The sequence below is a fragment of the Camelina sativa genome, chromosome 5, assembly GCF_000633955.1.
Source record: "Camelina sativa cultivar DH55 chromosome 5, Cs, whole genome shotgun sequence".
NCBI lineage: Eukaryota > Viridiplantae > Streptophyta > Magnoliopsida > Brassicales > Brassicaceae > Camelina > Camelina sativa.
This window is the reverse complement of record NC_025689.1, coordinates 17416208-17427523: the sequence shown is the minus strand read 5'-3', so window position 1 is coordinate 17427523 and position 11316 is coordinate 17416208. Positions and strand designations below refer to the sequence as shown.

The window sequence follows — 11316 nt, the reverse complement described above, 5'->3', positions numbered from 1 at the left end:
TACTTGTTTGATTGTTCTACTTTTTATATATCTATACCAAACATATTGTTTTATACGACACAAAAAAAACTCAGCAATTTGGATAGAAAAAGAATGGAGTGGAGATTCACATCTATGCTTACATTTGGATTTTGCTATGTAAGTATATATGTAACATTTTGGATACAACTTTATGTTAATGGATAGCTGACGTGAACTTGATTGTACTAATAGACTGTTTTGGTTTAGTATGTTGAATGGTAGAGAAGCCAATAACATATTCATATAACTCGAGTGTTTTAATGAGACCAAAACTATATTAAGTATTAGTGTATTACCATAGACAAGTAATACATTGAAGAGACCTAATTAAACATGCATGTGAAAACAAACTTGTTGCTAAAAGTTCCAAACTAAAGAAGATGATATAATATTAAGAATCCGCGGATACATCATCCTTCACGGTCACATTCATCTTAGTATCCCATTAATTACGCTTCCATTTATACAACATAGAAAAACACCAAAGGCGAGTTATCCCATGTCCTGAATTATATATTTTGATTTTTTTTTTTTTCGCCACTAGTTTTCATCTTTTGATTCTTCATAAAGCGATAAAGTACATGCAAATAATAAAATGAACCCTTCACCTTGCTGACCAGTGGCGATTATTTAAATGAAAACTATACTGCAAGGCCATATCTCATCCTAAATCAAACAAGTGCAAAGGACCCAATCAACGCTGAAGCCATAATCCTCACAGCTCACTGCGCCAGCCGGCAATCGAACCCGGGTACTATTCTATACCACTAGACCACTGGTTCTATTTGTTTGATTGTCCTTCATTTTATATTCCTATACCAAAATGTAATAATATTCATATACGACACAAAAACTCAGTAACTTGGATAAAGAATGGAGTGGAGAACATTCACATCTATGTTGCTAAGAGATCCAAACTAAAGAAGATGATAAAAATCTTAAGTATACGCTGATACTACACCATCCTCCAAAGTCTTACTCCTATAATTTTGCTTCCATTTATCCCACATACAACAACAATAGCAAATGTGCATTGCTTACGGAATTAGTTGCCCCATGTCCTGTATTATGTCTTCAGATTCTTCATTAAGCGTCAAAGTATGAATTCTAAGATGTACGCAAACAGAAAATCAATAAAATGAACCCTTCACGGTTCACGTAGCTGCCAGCTGGCTGATGGTGAAACATTATTTTCTTTTACAACTTTGGATTATCATTTTCAACTTTTTTTTTTTTTTTTTTTTTTTTTTTTTTTTTTTTTTTTTNTTTTTTTTTTTTTTTTTTTTTTTTTTTTCATTTTTTCAACTTCTTTCGCTCTTATATTTTTATCTCTACATAGCTTCTATTATATTATACTTTTCAACTTTGGTTTAGTATGTTTCGCTTTTATTATATTATACTTTTTTTTCACTTTTTCTCTTCTTTCTCTTCTTCTTTACCTTTGTTTTTTTTTAATTACAACTAGGTCTAATTACAACTCCATTATATATTTTGGAGATTTAAATATAGTGAGAGACAATTTACACTATATATATATAGACAATTGTAGCAAAAAATAAATCTAGTATATGAATATAAAAAATACACAATATTGAAGTTTTTGGTAGACAACATTGAAATTTTCGGTGGACAACTTTCATACTCTTACAAATTAAATAAGTTATATGGGTTCTCTCAAGTAAATAAATTGTTTTGAATAATTACGTTAAAATTATTCATTATTTTCTTAAATTTTGGAGTGTTGAAATTGTCCATTATCTTATTCATGTATATAGCGTGCAGTGGACGTAGTCTAATATTTTGATAGACAAAATATCCATTATTTATTCATATATATGTTTCTCCTACCGGAATCTATGGACCAATTTCTTAGTTGTGGACAAGTTTACGCTATATATATATATAGACAATTCTAGCACAAAATAAATCTTGTTCACCAATATAGAAACTCACAACAATGAAATTTTTGATGGAAAACATTGAGTTTTTCAGTGGACAACATTGAAATTTTTGGTGGATAACTTTAATACTCTTATATTTTAGACAAATCATATAGACTCTCCCAAGTTATATTGACGGACGAAAATTTGAAACAAAACAAACTTACTAAATTTGGTAGACAATAATAATTGTCCATGAAGTTTACCTTTCAGCTATTTGTCTTTTTGCAATTTGCATTTTGGTTCTTCCTTTTATACACATTAAATGTCAATACTGTCATATCATGTGTGTATAGTATAAAAGGATAATATTAAGTGAAGTGACCTTAGTACAGTGGCAGGAAGTAAGTCCATTTGTAGAAAGCACCATCACACCAGAGATCGAGTTCCGCTTCCTACGAATGTAGGAATTTGGTTAATAGGCCGGCCAGTTGTGGCTCAATGGTTGACAAAAAAAGGATAATATTAATTGGTACTCATATTATTTGTATATATTTTCTCCAAACTCATGCTCATAAACTCAATGCTATTTTTGACTTTTTAAATATACACTAGATTATGACCCGCGGTATACCGCGGGGCAAAACTTTATTTTAATCTTTTGTTAATGAATTATTTTAATTCGAATTTTGTAATGTACTATTTAGTTAATTCCACTGATTTAGTATGCAACCTGCGGTATACCGCACAATAATTTTTGTTAATAAAATCTTAATTAAATCAATCTAATTCAATATATTTTATATTGGTATTGTTAGAATAGTAAAATGAAAATTTAACCCATACTAAAGTATCATATTTTTTAGTATTATCAATTTAATCTTGTCATGTCATATAACTCGTCTACAATATAACATGTTTTAGTTGTTTTGAAAATTGAATGTTTAAATATTCATAATTTTAAACTTTTTATTAAGTTTAGATATATCAATTATAATATTTTAAACTTCTTAAGAGTTTAAAATTTATTTTATACGGTTAAATTAAACAGTTCAACTAAAAACCCAAATTAAACTCGCAATATACCATGAAACTATATTTGTTTAACACAATCTTAATTAAGTTTGACATACGTTAGTGTTGTTAAAAATATTAAATGAAAATTTAATCCATATAGAAGTATCCTATTAATGATTTTTTTATTATTATTCAAAATCGTCCTGTCAGATATATAACCCGTCATGCAATAACTCGTTTGTGTTATTTAATTTTTAATATTTTTAAATATTTATATTTATTAAGTTTAGATATATCAGTTATATATTTTGAACTTCTTAAAACTTTAAAATTTACTATATACAATAAATTTACTATATATGTATGTTGAAGACACAATTTTTATATTAGTTGAGTAATATATGTCTGTTTGTAAAAATTCAAATCACAATATGTGTAGAAAATATATATATTTTTATTATATGATGATTCACAATAATTAAAAATTAAATTCAAACAAATATTTGTATTAATTTAAATCTGGAATAAATTTTCTAACTATCTATCTTAATTTTTAAACATTATATATATGGATATTTAAAATATCTTATTTGTGTTTGGTTATAAGGATAGTAGAGAAAGTTAAATCAAATTTGTTTGGATATAGATATAAGTATATAACATTTAATGGCATTAAATGCAAAAACTTTCCAAAACAGATTTTTGAGTAAAAACTGCTGCAAAAATATTAGTATAGATTGTGGTAGAACGTGGAAAGTGTTTCTCAATATGGTAGAATAGGAAAGTTTTGAGTACAATGTGGTAGTCTTGACCAAATTCCCACTCTAGTCAACCTAGTTATTTAATTTCATTTTTATTTTTTTGTCAAAAGTGAATCTTCCATATTATGCTGATAACATTATTGTGGCGGTAGACAAAATCTATATAAGTTGTCTTGTTTTTGTACTTGTTCAAGAATTAAGTTCTAAAACAAGTGGCGCTCATGGGATCATAGTATCATTCATATACTCGATGTGAACATAAGAATGGACCGAGAGTCCGAGACCATCTATGGAGAAATAGACTTGCCCCAAGGACCCTTTGCCAAAGATAGTATGGAATGGGCTGTGAACACTTGGGATACTCGGTTAAGCAAACCCACTTGCCCCAAACCACCACGTCCCACGAGCTGCTCCAGTAGTAGCATATTCAACAACTCTATATATACTGATGCCTTGAGAAGCAAGTATCCAGTGTACCTTGTAATATCAATTAAGTAAACCCATGACCAAAACGTGTGCCTCATCTTTTCCTCAAATTCGTCTAATTTTCAAACCCTAATCTCAAACCATCTTCATCTCGTCGAACACATTGAGCGGCCACTGAAATTAGGGTTTCTGAGAGATCACATAATTACCGTAGACGTGAGACAGAAACATAAGAATATTTGGCGAAGAAAGAATAACTTTTATGAATTTAACCCTTTACCAAAAAAAAAACTTTTATGTTTATTCTGCTTTTGTTGATAATATATTGGCCCTCTACCTCTTGTAATTAATTTGTAAAAAATAGCCTAGTGAACCTTGGTTTTGAATTTGATACAACGAAAATTTTCATTTTAGCTCATTCTTAACTTTTTTTGTCAACAAGCTATTTCAATTTTTTTAAAGGTGAAGGTGGTGTCAGTTAGCATATTATCTTTTACAATGTTGGATCATATTTTGCAAATTCCACTCTCGTAAATTTCCAATAATAAAAAATGATATAAATAAAAAAGTATCTACCGACGTAAATGTATTGAAACAAAAGAAAAGATAGTATAAAACAAAAACATGAGGTCCCGTCGTCCAGCACCAATCTCCTTCCACAGAAAATCCAAAGGCACACTGCAGACTTCATTACGTGCGGCCTCTCCCAAAAATCCATTATTAAAAGAAAAATAATGCAACCCCTATCTATATACACAAATGGGTCTGTTAAAAAATCTTGATTTAATTTAGGTTGGTGAATTAAGGATGCATCATATTTATAGTTCGTAGAAACTAAGGCCAAAATATTATAGGATGACCAAATTCAATTGAACGTGAATCAGCAACTTCTTAAAATTCAAACACTGACAAGATTCATAGTCTGTAAAATATTTCTTTTTGCACCTTCTTCCTACAATTATTTCTGTTTTCAAGAAACATGAACCAAAACAATTCTGGACATATGCATGGTTCCAAATTTGCTGGTATTCTGTTGTTTTCATGACAAAGAATAAAAAAAAAATGTAATCAAGCGTTTTGCTCTTTGAGGTTTACACTCTGTTTTTGGACTATCATGATATATTTATGAAACAATCAAACCATATGTTATACAAACAATATACATATATATATATATATACTGCTTCAACAAAGCAATTAGGGCAGTTCTTGTTTTTGATTTCTCTCTTAAAGAGAAGGAAAAAAAAAAAAAAAACACTTTCTAATCTTCTAAACATGCCCACAAGGCCACAACATTTTTTCACACAACGGGACAAATCAATAGAGTCCGTATGAAGTAACAATATTACTTTTTTTCCTAATTATTTTACATTCCCCTGTAGGTCATAAACAGATATCATGATCTGAATGGACTCCATTTCTCGCTGGCTTTCCGATTTGTAAGCAATCAATAGGTGGAACCGTAGCCGAAGTAAGCTCTCCAAACGTTTTCCAGCAAAACGGATCGGACATGTGGTATTGTAGTTGAACTGGTTTTAGCTCTATGCCTGATAATTGCACGTCTATGCAAGGGAAACTGTCACTGCAAGCAAAATGCACTGGCTTCACAGTGTAAGTGCCTCTTATCTTCTCATACGTGACTCCTTCCACTGACACTGCTGAAGTCTGGTTCATGCATTTGCTGTGATCACAGTAGAATTGATCGATTACTATCGGAAGCTGAACCTCTGTGAGTTGAATGTTTGAGAAAAGTATTCCTTTCACTGATCCTATACCTCCCTGTATACACATTAAAGCTATTAAGTTTCATTGGCTTCCAAAATGAAAATAATTCATTAGCACTTTTTATGAAAGGATTTATCTTTACCTGCCAAGTCTTGATCCGGACACCAGTTATTGTGTTGTGCATAACGACATCACGGACTGTTATGTTGGAGACACAAGCTTTGGTACTGTCTTTACCAAGGCTCCCAATGCTGATTCCATGTCCGGGTCCACAGTTCACATTGTGTACATACACATTGGAGCAACCCGTTTGAATCGAAATACAATCGTCTCCTGAAAGAACAGAGGAATTAATCAACGATAATAAGACCCCATTTTATACGAGTTTTTTTTTTTTTTTTTCAAGTTAAAATTGACTTGTACCGCAAGCTAGTGTGCTGGTGTGAATCATGACATCTTTGGAGTTCTGAAGATGAATCCCATCTGTGTTTGGACTGTCTCCGGGAGAAGACACATTCACGTCATGAACTAAAACCTGGACGCAGTTATCAAACTTGAGGTGACATTGTGGACTGTTCTGAATGGTTATACCCGTCACAGTCACGTCGATACTGCCATAGAACCGGAGCGCCTATACAGTAAAAACCAAGGTAAGCAAAAGTATTCACCGAGTGTTAAAAACATGTAGAGACTAATAATTCATTTTTATTTCTCACCGTTGGTTTAATACTTGGCATTCGTCCATTAAGCTCACTTCTTATCTGCCATGTGACAAAAACAAAACACAAAAACAGAGTTTAGGGTTAGATGAAACTTGTGTAGATGTCAAGAATGAGATGAGGATGAAGATTTTTTTACCGGCATTGGAGGATGTTCTTGGACAGAATTGTTCAACGGGACAATAAGCTTGAAGTCATCGTCGATAGGATAATCGGAAAGGTAATCTTGTTGCCACCAAACAGTGCCTCTCCCATCAATAACACCTTTACCTTGTATTGTTATTCCTTTAAGCTTTGTGAACTCAATCCACCACAGTAACCCTCTTCCCCACGATTTAGTATCCGTAGGAGCTACAATCATCCCGTCAAGCTTCAGCCAAAACAAAATAAATCACATCTTTTAATTTCCAAACGTACGTTTATGTTTTAAAAAACTTACAAATGTTTATGATCAGTTCTTACTTGGAATACAATGTTTGCTTGACAATAAGGACCCGAGAAGGATATTGGTCCAACGAGGAAGATGTAGTCAGGCGGTATGACCATCGTTGATGCCTCTACTTTGCAGGCAGATGCCCATGCTGCTTCAAACGCCTGCAAATTTTTTATTAAAACTTATCATTGTTTGGTATTATCAATAAGAAGTTTTATTAATCAGAGTTATAGTTCTGTTCTGTTTTGTTTCAGTGCACAGAGTTATGGTCCCCTCTTAAATTGAGTATTTTTGTTGTCTTCTCTATATTCGTTAAATTCGTTTGTTTGTATTTGGGAGATTTAAAACATTTAAAGGAAAAAAGGGAAAAGGGTTATTTGACTTTACAGAACAGAGAAAAAGCTTTTTTGAGCTCTGTTTCTTGTTCTGTCTCGTGTTACCTTCTCAACTGTAATTCACATTATGGTTGTTTTTTTAAAAACAATTCTCATGAAAGCGAGATTATAATTCTTGATTTAATCAAGAACCACTAGATTAGAATGGATAATAAATGTTTCGAGTCTGTACCTGAGTGTCATCACTCATGCCATCACCCTTAGCTCCAAAATCAAGCACATTGAACTGTTGAGAGTCCTCAACAGGCTGCAGCGGAAGAGGTGATGGTGGTGGTGGTTGTTGAACTTGTGGCGGCTGTGACACGACTGGTGAACCGGCATCGGATTTTGGCGGCGGACTTTTCATCTTCGGTTTTGGTTTTGGTTTTGACTTATGTGAATGGCTATTGTTCTCATGGCCTTTTGGTTTCTTGCTGGACAAGGAATCAGACAAGGAAGAGGAACTGCTATGGTGGTGTCTCAAATGTCTTCCTCTTCTGGCAATGCATGTTTCTAGCATTGCAGACCAGACAAGAATTGACATTAAAATCGTCATTGTGATGCTTCTAAGCCTTAAACTCTTTCTCGTTATCATAGTGCTTTTAGGTTGTGGTTGTATAATATGTTCTCTGTTTTTTGGTGGTTTGAGAGAGAAGAAGAAGAGACTTTGGTTTGTTGATTTGTTGTTGTTGTTATAGAATGAATAAAAAGAATAAGGTTTGTCTAGGGGGTTTATATAAGGAAACGGTCTAAGAATATAGAACGAGTCACGGGAGCCTATAATAGAATTTCATTACGTTACTAAGAAAATTTGCACTAGATAAGCAATATATACGACGATAATTTAGGATATGACAATACGTATATGTTTTTTTTGTCCAAGAGACAAAATGGAATAATTTTGTACTTTGTTACGTCTGTCATTTAATTTTTACGGAATATGTGATTTTGTGTTCATCATGTTATTTTATATTTTGATATCTAAGTCATCAATTGTAGTTTTTATAAGGTTTTGATAATGTGCTATTTTTGTATGTGTATATGAGTAGATATATCTAATTAAATAGTCTTTTGTTGCCGTATATAATCATGTGATCATTTATCTTGAAGGTCTATATATTATTTAATGTGTCATATACATTTATGAAAGTACTAAATAATTTTAAAGATGCATCAGTAAAATATATATAATATGGTAAATTTCATCCCAAAATTTGGAATGAATTCGTTTTTTTTTTTTTTTTTTTGAGGAACGCATAAGATTTTCATATCTTTCAAATACAACATCCTCTATTATCATTTACGTAAACTTAAAAGCCCTAGGCTATTTTTTGTTCGACACTAAAAACGTAGAAATCTAGGGTTACGCAAGTATATATTATCCACATTAGAAAATTGTGTAATTTGGTTGCAATATATGAATAAATTCAATTACTATAGCAAGTAATCTAGCTTGGTCATTCATTATTCAGTAAAACTATAACTGAAAACTGTTCTCTATTGTGTTTTTCTAAGAAGATATCGTAGAATATATATTCCCTACACCAACTACAAAACAATATGATGCCAGAAGTCAGGACCGTCTATTTATAGTAATAGTACGTACATGTTGGATAAGTTATTCGGGCATCTAAAATGACTCTCCATACCATACTTTTGAAAAATAGTTTAGGTAATTCGAGTGTTTCTACTAAATCGAATAACAGTTGGATTCAGGTTCCGATATATTTAGGTTTTCAAGTAAGTTTGAATAATAAGTAATTTTGAATAATCTAGAGTTAAGAGACATACATAATCCGCTGGAGTTGTACTAAGTAATAGGATTGGGTGATCCCAATCAAAATACATAGATCTTCCAAAAGTATAAAACTTTCAGAAAAATACTATAATGTGTCAAGATTTACATTTTTGAAGTGGTAAACTACGGGTGCAAATGGTTGCACAATTGAAAAGATTGAAGCAGTTGAAAAAAATTATTCAACCAAGTTTCACCATTTGATTGGAAGATGTTGAAGAAGTTGGAAAAATCTATTCAACCCATTCAACCTAAAAAGTTGAAAAAATAAACTAATCCTACAGCAAAAATGTTCAACTTGTTCAACCACTATTTTGGAGATAAATGGGTTGAATATTTTCCAACTCAATTTTATTCAATTCATTTTTTCAATTTTAATCAACCATTTGCAGCCTACTATAGTTATCGTAAAACATGATAGCATTATGCCATTATCATACATTAGAGATTATTAGTTTTATTTTGTTTTGTTTTGGAGATTATTAGTTTTATTTGTTATTTTTTTGAAGATTATTAGTTTATCGAATTAACTAATACAATTTCAGGGGATATGTGTGCGCCATGTGTAGACTAAAGGTTGGCTGAGTCTCATCCACTTTGGTTGGCTGAAACACATTAGAGCAAGCCAAGACAAACAAACCACAAAGAGGCACCTGTTGAGACAAACACATATACCATTCCTGTTGCAAAACCTCATCTACTCGCATACAAATACATATATATATACTTATTTAATATTATGACTATCTATAGTATATGCAAATGTATACACCACAAAGTGGGGCTACGCGAAAATGAGGTTGTTTTTTTTGTTTTTAATGTATACATATAGGGATAAACATTCGTGTAGATATATAGATGTAATTGTTGATGTGTCATCCTGGTGATCAGATAAGTGTCTTATGGTCTCTATATTTACTATGAGATATACGGACTTTTAATATACAATCTCTTGTTTCTCTATCCGCTCAAGATTTACTTTGTTGAGTAGTTTTACCATCAATTCATTTAACTGTGAGTGAATTATCTTCATTTACAAGTGTATTTGGGTGACATTTTTGGGTAAAACTAACATCCATCTTAAAATTGGTTTGGATAACTTTGAAAACAACGAGTATCAAACAAGTACCTTTCTGATTAACTCGATTTATTCATAAAACTCGTTAACTTTAAGCGATTAATATATTCGTAATATGTGTGTATTAGTGTATATATACCATAAAGGCCCATTTAGTTGAAAGTTGAAACACAAATGAATCCAAAACTTATTTCTTTTAATGATGAACAAACCTTGACAGTAATTTATTGGGTGGTAATTAATTTATCGTTTTTGTTTCTTCCGAGAGAAACGTATACATACATACGTAAATACAAATAGATACATATTATATATATGGTGTGTGTGTGTGTGTGTGCATGTAAAACTGGATGAGACATGTGATTGGGTCTATATTTTGTCAATGGGCAGTTGATTATAACATCTCTTTTAGTGCTCACATGCACCACTTCACGGGCATTGCTTTTGTCTCCACAACTCCTCCAATCTTTCTTTTTAAAAACTTTTCTTATCTTCTTTTTTTTTTGTTGTTGTTGTCAAACGCAATAATTCATTAGTTATCCTATGAAAAAATCGATGTCCTTCATAAGTTGTGTTCGATCACAAGTCACAGTTTCTCTCTAGCTATCTCTCTTTCTCACACTGTCACACATTCATTCAACAAAAAGTAATTACACAAGATGCGCGATTTAACGAATTTTTCACTTCTCGTGAGCACATGTATGTCGAACATGATCTTGTGTCCTACAATCTCTACTGTAAAAACTTAATTATTAAAGTCATATATAATATATACTATGTTTACAAAGTATAAAAGAAATATACAAATATCATCTAAGGATTAAGAATAAAAACTACTTATATATTCTAGAGTAAAGTTAACTGTAATCATAAACTTGAATAAAAGTAGGGAGATTTACTCATATGTTATATATTTTAGGTAATATTACCAGAATCTACAAAAAAAGATTTTATTACTAGAATATTTCGGGTATTTTCAAAATACACAGCATACCCTTGTTTTATGTTACCGGAAAAACATAATTACAAAAATGTCATTGCCACGTCAGAAATCGCTGACGTGTATTAAATAACTAAGCCGTAACAC

General features: G+C 31.5%; 1 protein-coding gene across 1 annotated transcript; it reads right to left on the bottom strand.

The window, feature by feature from the left end:
• On the bottom strand, positions 5392-8098 carry LOC104787115 (polygalacturonase At1g48100-like). The gene is made up of 7 exons (XM_010512634.2): positions 7550-8098; positions 7012-7143; positions 6689-6919; positions 6547-6591; positions 6254-6461; positions 5973-6163; positions 5392-5884 (listed from the first exon to the last, which is right to left on the bottom strand). Exons 1-7 carry the CDS (start codon positions 7949-7951, stop codon positions 5489-5491), a joined length of 1605 nt encoding a protein of 534 aa, XP_010510936.1. The 5' UTR covers positions 7952-8098; the 3' UTR covers positions 5392-5488.

What these genes read in the sequence shown, in the direction of transcription:
- LOC104787115 (XM_010512634.2), bottom strand. Translation starts at nt 7,951, where the DNA reads ATGATAACGAGAAAGAGTTTAAGGCTTAGAAGCATCACAATGACGATT. An exon ending in AAGCAAACATTGTATTCCAA is followed by an intron (nt 6,920 to 7,011) that starts GTAAGAACTGAT and finishes TTTTGGCTGAAG; the next exon opens with CTTGACGGGATGATTGTAGC. An exon ending in AAGAACATCCTCCAATGCCG is followed by an intron (nt 6,592 to 6,688) that starts GTAAAAAAATCT and finishes GTCACATGGCAG; the next exon opens with ATAAGAAGTGAGCTTAATGG.